A 21,401-nucleotide genomic window follows, 5' to 3' on the forward strand; every position below is an offset into this window, starting at 1 on the left:
ATTGTTGGTATAACGTCTGTCTTTCGCTAAATACGAAGGCAGAGAGAAGGGCGACGATTTCCTCGGGTTCGTATTCCGCGAGAACATTTTCCAGTACTAATTCTGTCAAGACGAGCTCACTTGTTGAATTGACCTTTGCAATATTAGCTCTAAATATTTTAGCCTGGTAGAAGATAAGGGGAGATGACTTACCTCGCAGGCTACCCGTCCTTTTAGTAGAACATTTTGGTTGTCATCAATAAATCCCAATTCCTTCAATACCGAAACTCGTTGCCCATAATCGGGTAAAAGTTGTAAGTTCTGATCAGAGATCAATTGTTTCAGCTTGGAAATATTATCCTGAAGTAAAAATTCTTCGTGTCGCATAGCAAACTACAGAAAAATGTTAGCCGAAATTCACATCAGGAGGCCGGCGGAATACTAACGTGGGTAACAAAGTTAGGACACGAAAGACATGTAGAGTTCAATATAGTTGCAGTCTCCTGTTTCTTCGATTGACGAAGCTCAATGAAAGTCATATCATTAATCTTACTCCAATCGCCTTCGATCCATTCTGGTTTTTTCCAATCCCCAAGCAAATCTAGGAGCTGTGCCTGTAATCCTGCGATTGCTAACTTGTCTCCACGACGAACTGGGGGAATCAAATTTATTATAGTTTTGAAACCCACTCAATACTGAATACTGGAATGATGAACTCTCTAAGTTTCCACTCTTTTGGGGGAGTATTGGGTAAATCCAGAGAGGAGCAGGCCGGAAACGGAATCAAATCACCTATTTATATGTAAGTAATCTATGACAGTTTACTATGAATCTAATCCCGTGACCTACTGGAGGATTTTTTGTTGGTGTCAGGTTTAAGCCACAATACCTGGAGCAGAGGGCGGGTGCCCTGAAGTATTCCATCGTTCAGGAGTACGCCAACAGTCCTAGGTCCATTCTAAAGAAACTTGGTAAATATTACATCACCTAGATGTAGTTGGGGGCTGGGGAAACCAACTTCTTCTTGTATGGCAATTAGCCGTCCAGGAGTGAACAATCGCCTGCCATGGGTAGTCGCCAACGACCTCAGTAATACATCTCCCGACAAAACCTTTAGTCTGATGCAAGCACTATGACAAGCCTCAAGATCAACGCTACAAATCTCACAGTCTTCTTTTTTCAATTTTTTCAACCCCTCTTCAGACAAAGCAACCTGCCTTTCATGTTCGGGCATCATCGTTTGCGTCGTGTTCTCACTGAAGCTCCGCTTAATCATTTCTTCTATCTTTAAAGCTTCAACACGAAGAAGGTTGAGGATCATGTTGTATGTCAAGCGGAATTGACTTTGCAATTTCGTTGGGTCACCGAGGATCATGTGATTTAGCGTAGGGTACTATGAAAGGTCAGTAAGTCATCTCATAAAGGGCCCTGTAGACTAACAGCCGGCGCTTCATCCATCGGAGAAACTATGATAACAGTTCCCTGGGGGTCCAATCCTCGACGACCAGCTCGACCAGCCATTTGAATATATTCCCCAGGAAGAGATCACGGAATTGCTTCCCATCGTGTTTCCGGTAATCTCCGAAAATACCACAGTACGTGTAGGAAGGTTGAGTCCCATGGCAAATGTTTCAGTCGCGAACAATACTTTGACTAGTGTTTTGCGAATAGAATTTCAACAATTTCCTTAACGATTGGCAATAATCCTCCATGATGTACAGCTAATCCCCGAGCCAAAAGCTCCCTCATCCTCCTGATTTGTGGTAGTTGTCGATCCTCAGGCTTCAGTCTTGCAATACTCTTCTCAATGATCATGTGGATGGCACTCTTCTCAGTTGGTTGCAGTAATCTATATTGCTCAAGGCATCAGCATTCTCCTCGCATCTCCTTTCGAGAAAACAAAAATGCAAGCTGGTAAGAGTTCTTCTTTTTTCAAGTGTTGTACGAGGTGAACCCAAATGTTCTTGTCTTGAGCAGCGGTATTGCGACCTCCCCTCCCACCCCTGGCTACGGTTCCGCTGCTTTGGCCGCGTTGCTGTGTCCCTCCACGACCTCCCCGTTGATTTGGGCCTCCTCGCTGATTGGGCCTCCACGCTGATTTGGGCCTCCACGCTGATTGCCACCCCCACGTTGATTACCCGTGGGTGCTTGAGCTGGCGGTGGATCTTTCTCCTCGATAACGCATTATTCGCATCTTTCCAACCTTGCAACAGGAACTTTTGTCGGCGCTGACGATTTTATACATTGCTTATTGGCCCAAAGGTAATGTTCTAGAGGTACCGGCCTTTTTGGAGTTGAAATAACGTAAATATCCTTTTTTCTTCGTTCTTCCAACCCAACTTGCGAATTCTTTGGTATTTGGAACAGTTGCCGATAGCAAAATCAGATTTACATGGTCTGGAAGCATTATTATTACCTCCTCCCAAACCACGCCCCTCTGCCATCATAATTAGTGTTGAGAAATGTGCAAAACGATATTTAGTCCTACGTACCTCAAGATCGTTGACATAGTGGACCTCATCAAATATGACAAATTCCACATCCCGGATGATATCTGCACCCCTGTACAGCATGCTTCTTAAGATCTCGGTGGTCATAATCAAACAACTTGCTTCTGGATTGATTTGAACATCGCCAGTTAAGATTCCAACATCATCAAATACTTTTCTAAAGTCGCGAATTTCTGATTGCTCAAAGCTTTAATGGGTGAGGTGTATATAGCCCTATTGACGTAGATGATATTAGCCTCGGCTAGGAAGAAAATAGACGAAAATGCTTACTTCGTCATATGTTTTGTAGCAAGAGCAATAGCATACTCGGCAACAACTGTCTTCCCCTGCAGATGTATGTGCAGCAACAAAGACCGAATCACCATTTTCTAAATGATAAACAGCTTCCTTTTGAAAAGTATCCAACTCAAATGGCCACTGTGCAAACTTAGCTTGCGAGTCAATTTTATTAAGAGCTCTCTACATACTTCTTTTGCCATATTTGGTACAAGCTCGTGAAAATTGGTAATTTCTTTGTTCACATCGACCATATGTGCCCATTCTTTGGCCTTTGGCCTTGTCACTGCCAAAGGCAAGTTTCCTTTTGGTGCAAGCATGGGAAACTATCACAAAGGTTAGCTATCGAAGGAAGGATAGATTCCCCATACTCTGGGTGGAGGCTATACCTCAATTGGTAATAAATCATCGATACTGTCCAATTCTGCCAAAGGTTTCTCGGCTTTCTTTATGATAACATCCCCGGTCTCTTCTTTATGTCTTCTTTTTGGAGCAACATCACCGAATTTGAAGCCCTCTTCTTCCACGTCTACTTTTTCTTCGACATCCTCCGCTTCTTCATTCTCTTCGTCGTTATCCTTTCTTAGCTTGAGACCCCTGAACATTCCTGGTGCAACTTTTAGTAATCCATCTTTGCCAATTCTTTCTTCTACCAAGGACTCTTGTAATTCTAGTTCCTCTGGCCTCTCATTTGCAGTTCCAATATCAATGCCCCCAGGGCTGAACGGAAAGAAACCAGCCTTGCCTCTCACAAAATCGGCTTTAGAGGCAGGTTTGCGCAGAAGAGATGTAGAGTTTTTGGCTGTGATTGAGTGGGCGGGAACAGTGACCTCTCTATATCCTGTCACACGTCCCTCGAGACCTTCGCGAGTGAACCGTATGATGTTTCGAGACATTGTAGGAGCAAGTCCCATAAAAGAGACATAGTCGGGAGGGTCATCCCAACGCCTATTATTAATTAGTACATTCGTGAGGATTGCGTTGAGTTGAAAGGATAATTTACTGCTGAAGCTGATTTAACCATTTCGTAGAGAATACATGAGAAGGCGCAAGGAAATCCGTCTGAGTTTGCTTGTGTAGCTCGCAATCGTCAGGCTTGACCCTCTTGCGGGGTTGGCATTCATCAAGAATGCTGTCAATCCAACCATCATCTTGTAAGTTTATACAGGACAAAGTTTGCATGGCATCGATCAAAGTAGTTGTAGATGACATCACTTCAAAGCATTGAGTTCCAAAACTGTCTGATAGAAACGTTGATGTCTGAGGTTACAACTTGAGCTCTTCAGGCCGTCACCAATGCACTAAATGCTTACGTAACCACAATGAGGTTATATTTACAATACAAACATGTATATACTGGAGCTGCGCTGCGCTTAGCAACGCCCTGAAGCTCACGGCTCATAGGTACTCCTACTCTACAAGCTCCTTTCTCGCACTTGTAGCCTAGTATAACTTCAGCTTCGCCGTAACTCCTGCAAAGTAAATTAACGCCTTCCTTTCCTTAATTTCGAAAGGCAATCGACGAAATTAAAAGTCAAGACAGCAGAATTCTTTATTTGATACAGGGATATATATGCTTTGTTAGGTCATATTCTTCATGTGAAGTTGTCTAGAAACTTCCCGAATTGGGAACGGATAACTGCTTGACAGTCAAGTCTCTACATTCAAGCTTGAGCTGCTCAGCACGATGATGACTCAAGGATAACTAAGCAAATGCTGAGCGACTATGCCACTTAACCCTGAAGTAAACTTCAGGGCACATGTAGGTACATGTAGCTGCTCTAGAGTTTCATTACACTGAGATGCACATGTGTGTAGATTGTATACATCGCTTGAATGTACCAATATACACCTTGAGTACGATCATCTCATGCATGTATCAAACCTATTACTGGCGATATCAGTATGGAGCTTCACTTTCAACAAACTTTGACGGTACTGCATGTACATGTATCCAACCAATCATTGGCCCATGTATGTACATGTATATAGCTACCAAATAATCCTTGGCGCTGAGTGATTGGGCTCGACAACCCATGCATCTAAAGATCTTATTTTATGGCGTCATAAGGATCGGCTTGATGCCGGAACCAAACCTCTCAAGATTAACGATGAATTTACTGGATTAAAGATATTCTCTATATAAATTCTAATGATAGACGTAATTGTATAGACATGTTTGTCTACCTACCAGTCTGGTGGTGGCCCGAAATCTGCCATGACTTCCATTTCATCCTCGAATCATCACCAAGTGATGTACTTGCCGCAAGTGCAGTATTTACCGATTCGTTGGTTTTATCCTTTCCTGCTTCCTTTGAAAGTACTCGTGAAGCATCCCCAGAAGCCGTGCCCCCCCCCATATTCATTAATGCATCCAACTCTTCATCATCTGGGCCGACACCAAAATCCTCATCATCGCTACCGTCTTCTACACTGCCTGACAGGAACAACGCGCCCGATGAGTTTGCATGAGCTTGCCCAATAGAAACACCCTGGGTCTCTGTCCCTGTGACTGGCTGTTGAGGGAAGCTATAGAGGTCGCTGTCGTCTTGATTATCTGGTCGATCCTTGCGTGGTTCTTCGCTAGGAATTTCGTCTCCGTCTTCTGCCCCTACCCGAAGAAGTCTTTCCTTTCGTTTACTTTCTTCGATCCAATTCAGTCGTTGGTCTCTCATACTTCTTGAGTGTCCCAATTTCTCGATAATTTTGAGAGTGTCACGGAACTTTGCTTTTTTATAAAGATCATCCGCCCAAAACTGGTAATATGAGAGAAGTCTAGCGGTGTCGCGGTACTAGAGCTCGGAGTTAGAAAAAGTAGTTTTTCAACGAGGTGATATATGGGTTGGCGTCGTGCATTACCTCGTGACCTTTACCCTTGAATTTGAGTTTTCTCGGAGCGTCCTGTCTCAATTTTGGTATTCCCAGGCTTGACATGAGCCTTCACGGTGTTAACAAAATTCACCAAAAAGACAGCAAGTAATGTTTAGAATATACCTTTCCTCGTCTAACTTTACTGTAACTCTCTTTCTTCTAATTTTTACCTCTTCATCAATGCCCAATGTGTCTTTATTTTCGGCAGGAGCGGTAGGCGCCCGAGTTGATATATCGATATCGGAAATCTCAGCATTATAGTCGAAGAGATCATCTTCCATGTAATCATCCCCAAGAGCTGTTGTTGTATTTGAGTCTACTACAGGCATATTGTTGATAGTCGACCGTTTGGTTGAAAACTGGGTCGAAAGTTCTCAAATTATGGGACTCAATGTGACAAAAGACGCGTGGAAAAGCAAGAACGCGTCTCCAGAGCAGCATCCTTAATTGGACTGAATATAACACGTGATAGGTGTAGCCCAGGGCACGCTATCCCAGATGGGGTTGCGGGGGTTTTAACGTCAACTAATAATTACGGGTGAACTCAGCTCTAGTATATGCGATAAAACATCTCAACATTCTCCCTCATAATGGCCATTCCTCCAAAGCAACTTAACACTGACTATCCAGTATGTCTTTCCCCCTGTATTCTTGTATTCCTTCAATGGTTCGTGGTCTGGTTTGGCTAATAACATACTCAGGTCATTGACACAGATCCGTAAGCTACTCAATCGCAACCCAAATCTCAAACAACATGACTGACATGTAATTTACAGGCACTTTTGGCGTGTTATCCGCTATGCCCGACCATCCGACTACGCCGTAGGAGCTGGTACTGCGGCTGTTGGACCTGCCCTCTTCTGGTTATGGGAGAAAAAGTCCCCCGCCATGCTCCCTAAGGGTGCATTCGCACAGAGCATGCGCCTTGCCGGAGCCCTTGGAGTCACCGCTGGTTTCTTAAGATTCTACCTTGGATCATCCTGTATGCCTATTCCAGATATCTACAGTCTCCTCCAGACCAGTCCAAAAAAAACTGATATACCTTAAATCGGCAGTGCGCTTCTGGGGCTGGACCGAGAACCAACGGGAAGTGGACATGGATATGAAGGAAATGGTGGAAAAAGTAAAGAGGAAAGAGCCACTTTATGGAGAGTCTATCTTGACTCCGTACATGCAGGGAGTTGCCGCTCGCAACTCTCGATACTCCCAGGTTTTTTTCCATGTGTTGCCATGGTTCAACTTTGTCAACCACAACCAGGTGAGGCCTTCGAGTATCCCTCTTGATAAAGCAATTCCGCCTAACAACATTGATAGCACGGTGTAGACACGACCAAGTACTTTCTTGCTGCTGAAGAGGATCTGGAGAAAGAGCGTGTCCTCCGAGAAGGAAAATAGATATTCAAGCAACAAAGATCATTTCCCAACCAGTACAGAAATGTACATACTCACAATCTTGTAAAGAACGGTACCCTTTCTTATTATTTAGAACTCTTTCAGTAAATCCTGTAAGCTTTTACCAGCCTCACTACCATCCCACACAAACCTAGTATCTGTTCCACCAGTTGCTCCTGTAACAATGGACAATCCTACCCTGGTTGCCTCGACGCGGATTTTTCTTGTCTGTTTTTCAACATTCCTCATCTCATTTCCTTGGGCTATTTGCTGCCACTTATCGCCCATGCATCGGATTTCGTTTACAACACTTCGCTCCAAACACCAGCAAAGATACAGTTCCATCTCTTCTACTGAGCTAAACTTATTCTCACCCATTAATCGTGCAGAGACTCCGTCATGCGATGTGTTGATGGTGAATCCAGTCCCATACAACGGGTGTCCTAACATTGTCGACATTTGGATTTCAACCTTCCAGCCACCCGGCAACACAAGTGTTGCTTCGCTCTCTAATCTTCCCATAAACGTATCTACGGCAGATTCCACGTCCTTAATTTCGGGTTGTCGGCAGTTCTGTAAAGGCTTCAACGTGTATTCGCCGTGTAGACCCGCAGACTTTGCGATGCCAATTAAGGATTTAAGTAGGCCTTGCAAATGACTCAGGTGTTGATGGTGAATGAGATGTGTTGCAATGGGTCTTACCAAGAGAAGCGGAGGCACAGGTTGTTTTCTCGGGCTCAGTGCAGGTGGTGGCTTGCTTCGCTTCTTGAGACTCATTCTGTGATTATATGATAACAATATCCGAAAGGCCATTGCTACTCCTTGTGCCAACCCACTCTCCGGACTGTGAACATCGAGCGTCGTATCATCATCATCAAGAGGAGCCTGTATATTCATTAGGTTTTTCTACAGGTGACGAGAATCAGTGATAACAAACTCACCATATCTATTATGATGCTTCGGTGTTCCCCAAGTTGAAGTGTCACGCCGTCCTCGCTGGTTCTTATTCCCTGATTCGCCATGATCCTCGCCTCTCTCATAATTTCAAAGAAAAGTTCGTCCTCATAAACAAAGTTTCGTGCGCGCTCAATCACATCCTTAACGGATGTAGATTTCTTGTTTCCGCTCTGTACGCTGACTCCCTTAACCTCTCCGTTCTCTATAACACGAACTCTAAGCATCGCCTTCCCAAGGGACCCGGTGGTAGCTACGTCGTCCATTACAACGCTTCCATCTTCACCCCTTCTTAACGCCCCTATGCCCTTGCTCTTGTACTCTGCTGCCGATTCCGCAAATCCATATCTCACACCCAAGGTTTGTCGTTCTCGAGGTATGCGTGTTATAACCCAACCCTCGTCGCGAATAGCCAGAACTTGTTCCCAGTATCTGCTCTCCTTCTCGACCTCTCGTCCAAGCTTCTCAGACGCACTCAATAGGGCGTCTGCCGCCGAGTTTAAACCTTCCATCTTCCAAGCTCTTGAAACAATCTCGTCATCTTTGATTGCTTTCGGATCGGGTTTGCGCTGAATCTTATCGAAACCTAAACTACCAGTGGGCACGGCCTCTTTAAGAGCCGGAGACATGGTCAAATTGCCGGTCTCTGGATTATGCAAAGATACGAGAAAAGATATGTAATCAAGGCCCAATAAAGCTTCATTTAAAGCATGCCTATTTTCAAATTTACTCGATATTAGTGACTTTGAAGATCGCACTCGAAAAGCACTAAGCACGCACATACCCTACCAAAGCTGCCATCTTCACCTTCGCATTCCTCAGTTCCGTCGCGCTCTCTTGATCACCGGCTGTCTTATCCGCAGTACCTCCATTAGCTTTATTTTCGGGGTCGCCATGAAGCTCATCGTCCTGCGGCTCGTCTTTCCCGGCAGCTATCTCCTCCTCAAGTAAGCTTTCGTTGACATCGCGGAAATGGCCACGCTGAGCTTGTATTCTATTGATGAGAGACGAGACTGAGGTTTCTTCAAGATTCTCTTCCGGCCATGATTTCAATGAGAGTAAAAGTTGATCTGCATTCATCACTGCGTATTTCTTACTCGGTTGGCGGGTACTTTGGCGTTCTTTGGGTGTGCTTTGGGTGTGCTTTGGGTCGCAAACTGAAGTGGGAAACGTTGAAGACCTGAGCTTTATGCGGAGCCGCACCTAATCCTAAAATGGAAATGACGGCTCGCTCCGTGAATCTCACCATCCTGTTGCCATCGAGCTAGCCAGGCCCCGAGTGAGAGTCAATTCCTCTATTCAAATGAAAAATAACTCCAGAGTACATAGTTGGACCTAGACAGTAAAGAAACCCGCTAGGGTTAGGGTTGCTTGCACAACGACCACAACCACCTTCTACATAATAACCCTAACCCTGGGAAATATCGTACTGTCAGGTAACTAGAGTATGTGCTTACTTCGTGTAAGTACATGTACTCTACATACTCTACATAGTATGTATTAGGTCCCTATCATAGAGAAACAGTAATAGTTTAGGGTCATTTCACTACACATGCAGAGACTCAAGCTGCAAGTTACATATCCCTTCGTGCGTTTTCACGACATGTGGCGATTGGTGGCTCACCATACAAATCGTCGGCTGGCGGTGCAAGATTGACCCACTTGTCACGCAAAATTGCTCTAAAAGGTAGGTGAGTAGACTGTTTTTCATTAAAATTGTGTCTATCACGGCGCCGTCATGGGCCTAATATGTTGTGATTACCGGGAACAGACGAAGGGATTAGAGCGTATTTGCCAACCGTCAATTTCAACTATTGACACTTCAAACTTGACAGTTTCGGGAGGCAAAATTGACAGTTCCCCGCAGTGGCCAAAATCGATCTGGTTAACGGTATGACAGAATAAACCCCGAAAACCAGACAACCCATCATGCTACCTGTGAAGTACGCTGTTAGAACTGAAAATTCATACCCATGATACTAGCTTCGGTAGTAACAAAACTAGGTACTTGTGATCCTCCTGGTATATCTCACAGCACGCCGCCCCACCGAAATTCAAAATTAACAGCCCCGGTTGCCATTTCGGAGCCCCACAATTTGTAAATTCTTGAAATTGACGGTTGGCAAATACGCTCTATTGTCAAGAATGCTACAGTGCTGCGACATTAAAATAATAATAATTATATTCAAGAAACAGACATATTTATCAAAAGATAATATAGAGAATCATCTAGCACTGCTATTACATTATAATAAATATATATTAGAAGAAATATAGTCATTTTGGGGGGGTAGCATTTCTCTTAAGGCGGTTCTACTATGGTAAGTCCTATAATAATTTATCACTACGGTACCAAGAACATCCCTCTTTTTCGCACTGTACTTGTAATCACTGGGAGCAGCTTAAACTTACATATATAGGTAACTTTGTACTATTTTAGTGCAGGAGACCTCTCTTTCTTCGACATTCGAAGAGTTCGAGGCATAACGCAACGATTCTTGTCTTGTAATCTACATAGCCGGGACTTAATGCAGCAGATACTCGATAGTAACGTCTATACATGTATTGTTAGTCAATATCTTATATATTTGTACGGACAAACGGGCCCCATCATGGCGTTCGATATATATAAATTATAAAGAATATGGCTCAATTCTAGATACGGCGGAAGCTTTTATACCTCCTACAATGGTATTCTCCTATAAGGGTACTGAACGTCTCCGGTCCCAAGCATACCCTTATACCACGCTTTCGTTATAGTTGGCATATTTGAAACTTGAATACAGCGAAAGCTTGCTATAACGGTACCTTCTATAAGGGTAATCTCTCTATAACGGTAGCACTTCTCGGTCCTTTTTGCCCGGATTTCAGCACAATCACCTCTTATATAAGGGTAATCTAGATCTCTCTATAACGGTACCAAATTCCGGTCCCGAGCGTACCGTTATAGCAAGCTTTCGCTGTAGCAATATATATATATAAACTTTGAGTGGCAGAGCTGCAGAGCCTCAAGTACATGAATAATTTGCTAAACCGTCTCTCCTTAAGGCCTAGTTTTCGATTTTTATTATACCGATGAGAGTTTAGTTCACACACCTACCTACATGTAGGCTCGTACCCAGTCCTCCTACCAACACCTACTCATTGTATACGTATACAGAATTAACTGAGCTACATAATATATCGACAATAGCGCTACCAGGCGTCGTTCCCGGCCTTGTACTACTCCGCATCAATACACCTGTCGGCCCGGCCTGGTCCAGGCGTCTGTCATACAGTAACTAGGAATTTACGTCATTGCGTCAATATCGATTTAATTATGATTAAATGCATTACAAGCTTCCCCTTCGTTTAATAAATATAGAGCCTAGCCCGAGCAACAAGAGAATTAACAGGTATAGATACGGCCCGCTGCATCACGAAGAAATTTCACATGAATGCACACCACCCAATATACCTACATGTATTTTATGTTAGCATCGTTCAAAGCTTATAATTAAATAAAAAACAGAAGGGTATAATTTACATTGCACAAAGATTGCCCGGGTCGACGGCTGATCGCAATAATTCCTGAACCTGTCCCTCTACTGACAGCGGAACAGTTTCGCCTTGGAAGAGACCTCGGAGTTTGTTCTGAATGTTCTTCAGGACATCCTTAGGCGTCTCGGGAATTTTTATATTTGCTTTTTTCTATAATTGAGTTAGACCCTCAATCAGAATCAAATTCTTTTAAATACCATGCTTACCTTCTTAACCATATCAACGGCTGGATCATGTAGGAAGGTTTCTAGAACTGTCATAAGAGTGTCTTCGTTATTCCTCAATACCCTAACGGTCGTTTCACAAGTTCTCCGGAAGGTGCCTATAAAGGAAACATTGTAAATGCATGTATCTAAAGGGTCTCTTAAAAGTGCATTTTACCTTCATATCCTGTCACTCCCAGTGCATCAACCATGTTGTGTGTGAGACGGAACGGCACTCTTTCTGGTTTCTCAAATCCCAGACCCTGTAGTTACAGTATTCTCTTAGAAAGACCAACTACTTGGATGATGTCAACACTTACCTTGTCAAATAGACAGTTGAAATCAACGTGGAGAGTATCGCCATTAGTTTCATCGAAGAGAATATTCTCTCCGTGACGATCACCGAGTCTATCTCAGTCAGAAAATTGTTCATCAACCAATCAAGTGCCGTCCCATACCCCAATATGTGCCCAACCATCGACATAACCGCTGAGGTCCTCGAGTAACCGACCCTGCTGGCAAACCAAGCAGCTGGCCCTGAAAACATTTCAACAAACCATTCATGGAATACGGGAGGATATCTAAGGTGAATTAATATATTTCATAATTCAAACCCAATGATAATCTATCAGTTTACCTTGGAAGCACGGAATCCGTAAATATATGAGACTTCGAGGGATCTGAGCAGGCTTTATCGAGAAGAACACGAATTTCGGAGTACTAATGTGTATGTCAAATCAATATTCTTAATATTTAAAGAGAGAGAAATGGATTATTCAATTGCTAACCTGCACAATAATTCCCTTTGTTTTATATGATTTCAAAAGGATGTCCCGAAGCGGTCGTACGTTATTAACCCACTCAATAAGACCGCATTCTTCGTTCAAAGGGGTGACCATATATGTTCGAATATCTTGCGATTCATTAGCAAATTGACAGCTCTTAAAAAATCTAAGGCCGCGAATATTATTTCTTACATAAACGCCTGCGACTAGAATCGGTGTCTTTCTTCAAGAAACGGTTTATCATGTTGTTAAATTCCATCAAACGAGCGTCTTTACGTAGATCGTCTTTTGGCTTACACAAAAATGGATACATTTTACCATCAGAGCCACGCATCTTAATTTTCGAGGCTTTTGTAAAGACGACATGATATCCGCATCGTCGGCGAACCCTGAGAGAATTTTCAGTGATTCGTGCCAAAAACAACTCGCGAGAGCCTCAAAGACACAGCCTTACTGGTAAATAACGGGATGAAGTGTACGTACCTGCAATAGTAGGCGCAGATAGATTAAATGGAACATGGTTTTTATAGATTCGGGGGTTGGGGGAAGTGTCACTGTGAGAACTGTTTGTAAAGGTACCACAAGCATGCAAGGTGCTACGGAATGATTAAATCCAAGGTCTTTCGTCAAACTGACAGTGACTGCTTTCGAAGGCAGATCAGCGTCACAGAGACGCAGTAACTGATCTGTGAGCTTTTGCGACTGCAATATTAAATTCTTCAACTCATTGTCTGCTTCTCTCCGGCCCTTAGCAACATAATTTTCTTTTATCCTGTTAATTATCCTCGCACCACGACTGGACCTTTCTCTTGATGTTGACTTGCACACCGCTGTAAGTGACCAGAGGGCCTGTCTGGGATGCGTTGAAACAACCTTTACAATGATGTTCTGGAGATGCGTGTAGACCTCTTGGCTAGGATGGACAATTCGAGATATTATTTGGGGAAATGCGGTATAAAACATCCACGCGGGTAGCCTCTCGCTATACTTTTGTACCGAGAGGTGTAGATTGGTCAAATTCTTGAGTCTCTCTCTTAAAATATGACTTCTGAAATCCGCACTTCCGTGAACTTCTTCCAATTCCTGGTTCTCACCTAGATCTAGCCAAAGGGTTAATACTCGAGGCATTGTCTGGAATATATATTTTGTTCCGAATGCAAGAGCACGAAGGTAAGACTGGCAGACTAATCGTGCTGTTTCTCCATTTAAGAAGGGCTGGCTTTGACTGAGTGGCGCAATCCCCTTCTCGGCCTCATGAAGCTTATTATAATGCCGTCCGAGAAAGTAATGGCCTTGCTCCCATCTAACAAAGTATGATGATGCCTTGGTGTATTTCGAGATGATCTCTTTTGAATGAGTTTGGCCTGCCCCATCCAGCCACCTTGCTAACAAAAGAATAGCTTTCGCTGAGACAATATTTTGAGGGTGGTTCTTTCCAGATTGTATAGTCTCAGTGATAGAGTCGTTAGTTTGTATCATGTTTGAAGAAATTGCCCCCTCAAGATTTTGTATAGCTTTCCGATGCTGGCCTTCGTGCCACAATAGTTTTGCATGTTCTACAGTCGCGAGTGGTGCACCGAGTCTTGAGGCATGGAGAACCGAATTGAATGATTGATGTATTTGACCTGCCTTCCTTGCAAAGCGAGCACTAGCGAGCCAAGTCGATGCAATATTGTCCTTAGCTAATTCGGCACTACGGCAATCAGTTTTGTCCAAATGCATTTTAAGGATAGTGTTTTATACCCGGAAAGCTGGAATACAGCCCGACGAAGAGCCAGAATGTATTGCTTATGATTCGAGTAAGTCCCCATCACATCAAGACGCCTCTCTAGATTTGCCGAGAAACTTGCTTTATCAAAGGTTCCTTGCTGTAATGTCAAGCTGATTTCCTCAATCTCTGATAATGAATGAAGTTTGACCATTGAATCATGGCATTGACGTAAAGACCCCGTAAGAGATTCGGACAACCTGCTTACGACATTTTCCCGCGCTCTGGCTATCTCCTTTGCAAATGTATCCGTGTCTTGCTTGCGCAGTGCAGATAAAGCGCTACCTATTTTGATTTCATAAGACGATTCTATCGAGCCCTCAGACCTCATGAGATATTTATCTAACACGTCCCATTTGCCAGAAATCCAGGAGGCTTCTATGGCAAATTCTAGTATCCTTGGGTGGGGATTTGGAGAGTTGGCCATCATGCCGTCAGCCTGGTTTAAAAGCATTTCTAAATGTAGCGTTAGGAAACTGATAAAACGTGCGGATAATAATAAAGCCTACCATGTTGCCCGGACTCTTTCAAGCAGGTTAGAAGATTTGTCTGAATTTCCAAATCATCTGGTTTCTCGCATAAGAGAAGTTCATACCAACTCTGTGCAGCTGTCCATCTTCCAGCCTTCCGATGTTCGAGGATTTGTTGGTCGTGATTGAGAACAGGCAATTTCGTCGAAATGCCCTCGATTCCGTCTGGTTCGTCAATCTGAGTATATATATGCTGTAGCCTCTCATATAAAGGCGTCATCTCATCTTCACGTGTAGTATCTCTTTTCTGGCGAATGTGTTGTTCCCAATAAAAAAGAGCTCTTGCATATGATTGGCATTCAAATGAACGTATACCCATCATGTCTGGAGGTATTACAGAAAGGACTGATTCGACCCGTTCGACAGCAACATCTTTCCCAGTCTCATCTTCTAAAGCAACGTGACGATTTTGTTGCCTTGCTCGTTGAACCTGAAGCGATGAGTTTAATTTTTTCTTATCGCGTAGCCACCTTGTTAAATGGTCTATGAGAAGAAAAACCGTCTATTGACATTAGTTTCCCTTCCAAATTATGATGACTCAAAACAAACCTCGGTGCACTGCTTAAGATTTTCTGAAGCCATAATGCTTTCTGAACCCTCCGTAGGTCGTAGCACGGCCAATATTTCGCTGGCAATGTTTTTCCGATCACTGTCTTCTCCCGCAATGATGACATTCAATGTGACAAATGGTAACAGAAACAGAGATATAGAGATATCTTGGCCCTTTAACATCCGACCGCATGTCGAAAATATACCTTCAGCATTCACACCTCTAGCCTTCGATAACAAATCCATAAGTAATAAATGAAGCCAGCTGCGATGTGTCTTGTTCAGAGAGAAAACTGGGTACGAACAAGATGAAACCTGGGCTTTCTGCTGCAGAATATATTTAGATCCCAGAAACGGCGTCAGAGCACTCCGGGCTGTTGTGCTAAAGGATGCCCATCTTTCAGCTGCGACTATAGACTGAGGAACTCGTGCGCCACGACTGCGACTAACATCAACTCCTACTTCGATAAATCTTAGTAGCTCTTGCATTCCAAATGCGAGGAAAGCCTGGACTTTCGTATCAGTAGCTGAAAGAAATGCCTTTACAACCTTCTCCTCTAGGAAAAAAACAACAAATTCAACACTCTCGTCTGCCTTCTCGAAATTATGTAAGACCATCATATCGCGTATCTCTCGAGTTGTTTCCACACGATTGGGGTCCACGGCTCCTATCAAACCGAGTGATTCGGCACAAAGGCGTTGGATATTCAGCTGAACCTTAGGATTAGAGTTTAAATCCGTGTTTTTGAATGCAACAACAACATCCAAAAGTGTCCTTATTAACTGAGGAACCACCTCGTCAGGCTGTTCATTTATGGCCGCTGTATGTATGAATGCTTGGTTTTCCCTAATGAACCCTGTTAACTCAATCAATGCCTGTTCTACAACAGCCACATTTTCATGGCGACATCGCCGTGAAAGAAGGTCGAAACGTTGTTTTACACCAATGGAACATCTCCATTCTTTAAGTTGTGTTTCAAAATGCGAAGACGATGGTATCAATGCCAAAGAAGGAATCATGCCAACATCTTTTTCGATAGTCCGGGAATATTTATTGAAAAAGTGTGTAATGATTTCTTGAGCTCTCTTCCTTGCATCGTCCTGAAAATCATTCCAGTATTGCAATATCACTGAGAAAGTTTGAACTAGCAATGGACTGATTACTTCTGCGGGTAAGGTCGTTATGATTGCACTCCAAGCATATAAAGCGCTTGTTCGCAATTGTTCGGTTTCCAGTGCTGATTGTAAACAGGCGCATATCTTGACAAATAGAGTTAGAATAGACTTTTAAGACGAAAAAAGCGAATGCTATAAGCAAGGGACTGGATTACCTGCGGTAGTGCGCCACTTATATACCCCCCGGCCAATATAACCATCTCCTCAATCGCTTTTATAATACGAATTTTTTCTACCATCGGGGTAGGAGCTTCTTTTAACAATGTCATGAATTCGGTGAATATTCCGAGAACATTTAATTTGAAAAATTCGTCTAAAGGTGCTTCCTTGCTCTCGGCTGATTTCGTTGTTCGACTAAGCTCAGCTACCAATGCTAGTGCTCTATGTATCTATTTGGACTTAGTTATCTAATTTCTTAAGCCAGAATTTACGTTCAAAAGCACAAACCGGTTCCTTATTCTCTTGGTCTGCATCGCCAGCAGCTTTCAACAGTTCAGTTGCAAGAGTGATTTTCTCAGGTCTTACCAGCTCCCTCAATGAACATGACTTAAAATTCTCTGAGGCATTTATAAGTAGAGCCATTGTCGTTTGTTCGATATCTCCCACGTCTTGGGCAAGAAGAAGAGCAAGAATAAAGGTCATATTTTCATGGCATACAAACCAAGCACTCTTACCACATGCCTGTGCAACCCTTTCAACTATTTCTACCCGTTTCCACAATATCATGTAAGGTAGTGTATATGTTTGAGTGGTCCCCAGGAAGTCGTCTACACTGATCCCCAATATATCTGAAAGGTATCCAGCAATCTGCGGTTTGGACTGTAGCTGTTTAACAACACTTGCGCTGATGCTGCGCCAATATGGTGTGAGTAACTGCTTAGGCGTTACATCATGTATTTCTGCGAGGAATTGGATCTAGCACAGTAAGTATTGAAGATATAAGATAATCGATCAGAAATGGTTACTCTACTTCGTTGTAAGCGACCCCGATTATGAACGAATTCGCATGCCCAAGATACTCTACCAGCCGTATCAGTGAAAAATTTAGCTCCGAGCCTGCCGATACTCTTGGAGAAAATTATCAGCCCAAAACTCTGTTGGATTATGCACGAACCTTACCTCCCTATTTGGCTCCAAGCCAAAACAAAGGTTTCTTGATACTGCAGCTCATCACTCATCGACTTTGCTCGTAAATAACGAAGGACCTCTATCCTATTCTCTTTCAGAAGTCCTTCATCATGACTAAACCCGACAAAGGATGGCAACGTTCGTCTACAGAAAACACTATTAGCTCACACTTATCACAAGAATATATATTGGTAAAGTATACCCAGCGGCAATTCTAATTTCCCTTCTTGAACTCTTCAATGATTCAAAGCAACATTTCCCAAATGCTCCAAATAAGCTTAGATGCTTTAAATTTCTTGTATGATTCAAAATCCGTCTTATACTCATCAAGCCCCATACCCTCACTCTTGAAGAACCCCGGAAGTTGTCCAACTTCTGAAGAATCTCCAAAACTGTGAATAGCACATCATTCCGTTCATCGGCATATGATCTGGCTGCTAAAGATATTCCTGTGGTTTCAGCGTCACAATAGGAGCAATAATAGTGGGTACATTGCAAGTTCCTTTGATCAAGCTCTAGGCCCTCAGTCAGATTGCCGGCCAAGATACAAGAGATGAGCCCAAGAGATTGAACAACAGTGCATTGCTCATTCTCATCGATTTTATTGAAAGCGTCTCCTAACACCACCGCGCTCAACCCCTGTAGACCAGCTACCCCTCGGTATCCCAGAAGACGGAATGTCTCTAATACCAAAGGGTGGGTTTCCACACTGGGCACCTCGTCTTTTATCATGAGCCTAGGACGTTTTCTACGGCCGCTGTTATTGTCTTTCTGCTCCAAAGATTCTGATATCTCAATGGTCCTGAGCCGATCGGCCTCCTCCTGTAATTTTTCGTTTCTAAAAATCCACCCCCCTTCTGTACCTGACTGCAAGAGAGATATCGCTTTTCTTGTAATCTCGGGATCTTTAGAAACATCGAGGACAAGACGTATTACTACCATCTATGAGATAATCAGCCAAGATTTTCTCTATCAGGGGTAAACCACTTAGCAATATACTTGAAGATCGCGATCCAGAATTTCCCATGTTATATCATTATTCATAGCTTTAAATGCCACAGGAAGAGCCTGCTCCCTCAAAAGTTCATCAACCGAGAGCGCGTCGCCTGCGACTAATAAGACTCCAAGAAATACACTTGCCAGAACAAGTTCTGTGGGTTGGTTTGCTTGCTCCACCAGTTGGCTCAAAGTCTCACTAGCACACCGTACTATAAGCAGGCATAAATTATCGCATTTTATGCTCCCATATTGCGATCTTGGTATTTGACCCAGGGAACTCCCTAATGCCTCCAAGATATTGATGCGGATTCTAGAAACTTTTGTCTGCAACATCGGAATGGACTCCCAAATTCTCATGCTTTTCCATAGCTTTGAGATGTTTTGCAAGAACCACAAGAAATTGTCTGCGGCAGTTCTTAGTGTAGGAATATCATCGCTAGAAGCAGAAATCCTGGAAAGTACGGCAAAAAGATGAATGGCTACACAAGCTGCGTTTTCTGGATCCTTAATAACAAATCTGAGGGATTGATGCGTCACTGGGGGAGAATTTGTGGGTAGTTGTGATAGATTGATCGAAAAGTCTTCGTCTGGGAGCTCCAGCCTAAAGGAATTGGACATAGCAGCGGTGATTTTCGCGGTGCTATGGAACGAATCGATGATACCTTTATAATTAAAATCCAACATCTCTATCAGCGATCGCTTAAGAAATATAATCACTACCAGGAAAAAGTGTCAAAAAAAAAAAGCGTACACGTAACACAGCTCCGACAGTACCCCATCACCGTTGTCAGATATTTCCACGCCTCAGACTCCTTCGCTGCAGCTATAAGGATAGCTTCTATTGTCTGTATTAGTTCTAGCTTTATGTTTTCCGCAACTTTGTGCCCAAGAAGCGGAAACAATCTAGGTAATAACCATAAGAAAAGTATTGGTCGATTCGGTTCGGCGGCATGCTCAACAGATGGTTGGCAAAATAGCACCTGTGGTGATCTTTGAATTGTTAACCTCACCACAAGTAGGCTGTTCGTTGCTTGAAGCAGTAAATCGCTGGTAGAAGCGAAGGGGTCTCCATTTAATAGGACGCTGATTCCAGCTTCCATGACCACTTCCACAACTTTGTAGTTTATCCTCACATTGTCTTCGAGGCTTGCGTCTGAAGGGTCCCCATCTGTTCCCATTACTTCCGCCAGCAACTGCTGAAATGTGTCGCGATCAACCATTCGAGAGGAACCACTTCCATTTTTTGATAAATTTTGGACAATAACTGCGACAGAAGAGGGTGGAGGCTGATCTCCATATTGAGAGCCTGAGAATTGCAGAGGTGGTGGCGGCATAGAGCCAGTCACCGCAGCCAATGTTTTTCTCCTAACAGACATTGACAGACACAGATTTTCCTCAACGCAGGACTTGATGGATGATGATGAGGAGAGAGAGACGGCGAAAACGTGGTGATACTGGGAAGACGCGTGCAACTAGGATGACGAGAAGGGTTAGGGTTTCTCTTCTTATCAGCCTTATCAGAGGTTATCCACTCTCCACGTGACTCTTCCAATATCGAGTGACCAATTGTGATAAGAATCCCTCTAGCTAAATAAAAATAACTCGTTCTACAATTTTTAGTCTGACTTTTATCACATCATTGTATACTACATGTACTTAGTGTACAGCGATAAGTAATAAGTGATGGAACGCCCTGAGATACAGTTATACCTGCAAACACCGTATATTGGTGGCGTTTTACCCAAAACAGGTATCACTGTGTCTCAGCCCGTTCCATCACTTATTACCTACCGCTGTACATAGTTTGGGGAGTGAATTTAATCCATACATAATGATTTTAAAGCACCCAGAAGTATGTAAATATATACCATACTAGTGAGGAGCGGCCTCCGGCCGCATATAAAATCAACCATCAGCGCGAGGAACCGTCGAAAACTGAAAGAGAATATATAAAGATCCAGGAAACTCACAGTCCTGTTCAATGGCTCGGATAAACATACAGTTCGGTGTAATGATGTGAAATAAACACCGATCCCTCGCACGCAGTCGGGGCCACCTACCGCTACGCGGCATACTAAGCCCCTCCTTGCTCACGTAAGGTTGTAGTTTTGGAAGAGCAGAAATAGTGATGGGAGGCATGAAGGTCAATAATCTTGGTCAGAAGGCTATTATATATCATGACAGTAGTGCTTGAGGTATGTTTGCCATTTAAAATGAATGTTTGAAAAGCATGCATGTCGTCTCCCTTAATGAACCCAATTCTTTGTCTATTGACAGCCGTAACTCGCCAGACTACAGAAATCGGAGGAAGCTAAACATCCAATAGAAACCTTTCGTGATGACAGAGATACCTGACTATTCTATTTTTTATATATATATTTATATTTAGACATGTAGTTGTATGCAGGTACATGTATATGTAGTCTCGTACCCTTCCCCTATGGAAAGCTTGCTGTTAACAGTAAGATACATGTATACAAGGGCATGATATACCATAGTCAACTAGGGGCCGTTGTATGTTGCCAATCAAGCATGAACTTTCAAAAATACGTTTCCGAACATTGGCCAGTCAAGCAGAATATTTCGGATTCATGGCCTGTCCCAAGCAGCCTCAGCCAGAGTTTACTTTAAATGAACCTATCCTATATGTAGCTACATGTAGCTGATTAAGGTGTAGCCATGTAGGTATCGGAATTATTAACACCCTTGTATCCATATATTAGCTTTCTTCCATGTAAATG

At 43.2% G+C, this 21,401-nt stretch overlaps 7 protein-coding genes across 7 annotated transcripts; 1 reads left to right on the forward strand and 6 right to left on the reverse strand.

Annotated features, from left to right (window-relative positions):
- Positions 1 to 27: 27 nt before the first annotated feature.
- Positions 28 to 1,500, reverse strand: H6S33_009860 (uncharacterized protein; the record flags this gene model as incomplete). Its single annotated transcript, XM_044841298.1, has 7 exons — positions 28 to 133; positions 193 to 372; positions 426 to 631; positions 676 to 771; positions 829 to 937; positions 998 to 1,372; positions 1,420 to 1,500. Coding segments are annotated over 7 exons (1,153 nt in total), but the record flags the coding sequence as incomplete, so codon positions are not given.
- Positions 1,501 to 1,632: 132 nt separating this feature from the next.
- Positions 1,633 to 3,977, reverse strand: H6S33_009861 (uncharacterized protein; the record flags this gene model as incomplete). The annotated part of the gene is made up of 9 exons (XM_044841309.1): positions 1,633 to 1,828; positions 1,991 to 2,151; positions 2,396 to 2,416; positions 2,472 to 2,676; positions 2,760 to 2,815; positions 2,871 to 2,906; positions 2,957 to 3,091; positions 3,155 to 3,713; positions 3,769 to 3,977. 9 exons carry the CDS (start codon positions 3,975 to 3,977, stop codon positions 1,633 to 1,635), a joined length of 1,578 nt encoding a protein of 525 aa, XP_044687446.1.
- A 975-nt stretch (positions 3,978 to 4,952) lies between these two features.
- H6S33_009862 (uncharacterized protein) lies at positions 4,953 to 5,965 on the reverse strand (the record flags this gene model as incomplete). Its single annotated transcript, XM_044841310.1, has 4 exons — positions 4,953 to 5,000; positions 5,048 to 5,557; positions 5,625 to 5,703; positions 5,760 to 5,965. 4 exons carry the CDS (start codon positions 5,963 to 5,965, stop codon positions 4,953 to 4,955), a joined length of 843 nt encoding a protein of 280 aa, XP_044687447.1.
- A 261-nt stretch (positions 5,966 to 6,226) lies between these two features.
- Positions 6,227 to 7,031, forward strand: H6S33_009863 (uncharacterized protein; the record flags this gene model as incomplete). Its single annotated transcript, XM_044841311.1, has 5 exons — positions 6,227 to 6,265; positions 6,338 to 6,354; positions 6,413 to 6,618; positions 6,692 to 6,894; positions 6,951 to 7,031. The coding sequence occupies 5 exons, from the start codon at positions 6,227 to 6,229 to the stop codon at positions 7,029 to 7,031; spliced, it is 546 nt and encodes a 181-aa protein (XP_044687448.1).
- An 87-nt stretch (positions 7,032 to 7,118) lies between these two features.
- Positions 7,119 to 9,062, reverse strand: H6S33_009864 (uncharacterized protein; the record flags this gene model as incomplete). Its single annotated transcript, XM_044841312.1, has 3 exons — positions 7,119 to 7,913; positions 7,970 to 8,696; positions 8,767 to 9,062. 3 exons carry the CDS (start codon positions 9,060 to 9,062, stop codon positions 7,119 to 7,121), a joined length of 1,818 nt encoding a protein of 605 aa, XP_044687449.1.
- A 2,442-nt stretch (positions 9,063 to 11,504) lies between these two features.
- H6S33_009865 (uncharacterized protein) lies at positions 11,505 to 12,754 on the reverse strand (the record flags this gene model as incomplete). Its single annotated transcript, XM_044841313.1, has 8 exons — positions 11,505 to 11,672; positions 11,729 to 11,844; positions 11,904 to 11,988; positions 12,046 to 12,133; positions 12,184 to 12,306; positions 12,363 to 12,445; positions 12,514 to 12,638; positions 12,703 to 12,754. 8 exons carry the CDS (start codon positions 12,752 to 12,754, stop codon positions 11,505 to 11,507), a joined length of 840 nt encoding a protein of 279 aa, XP_044687450.1.
- Positions 12,755 to 12,845: 91 nt separating this feature from the next.
- On the reverse strand, positions 12,846 to 20,036 carry H6S33_009866 (uncharacterized protein; the record flags this gene model as incomplete). The annotated part of the gene is made up of 11 exons (XM_044841314.1): positions 12,846 to 12,899; positions 12,994 to 14,203; positions 14,254 to 14,734; positions 14,788 to 15,310; positions 15,358 to 15,524; positions 15,663 to 16,617; positions 16,689 to 16,922; positions 16,981 to 17,448; positions 18,001 to 18,603; positions 18,661 to 19,322; positions 19,412 to 20,036. 11 exons carry the CDS (start codon positions 20,034 to 20,036, stop codon positions 12,846 to 12,848), a joined length of 5,982 nt encoding a protein of 1,993 aa, XP_044687451.1.
- Between the last annotated feature and the right edge of the window lie 1,365 nt (positions 20,037 to 21,401).

Source organism: Morchella sextelata (assembly GCF_020137385.1).
Source record: "Morchella sextelata strain SCLS chromosome Unknown scls_35, whole genome shotgun sequence".
NCBI lineage: Eukaryota > Fungi > Ascomycota > Pezizomycetes > Pezizales > Morchellaceae > Morchella > Morchella sextelata.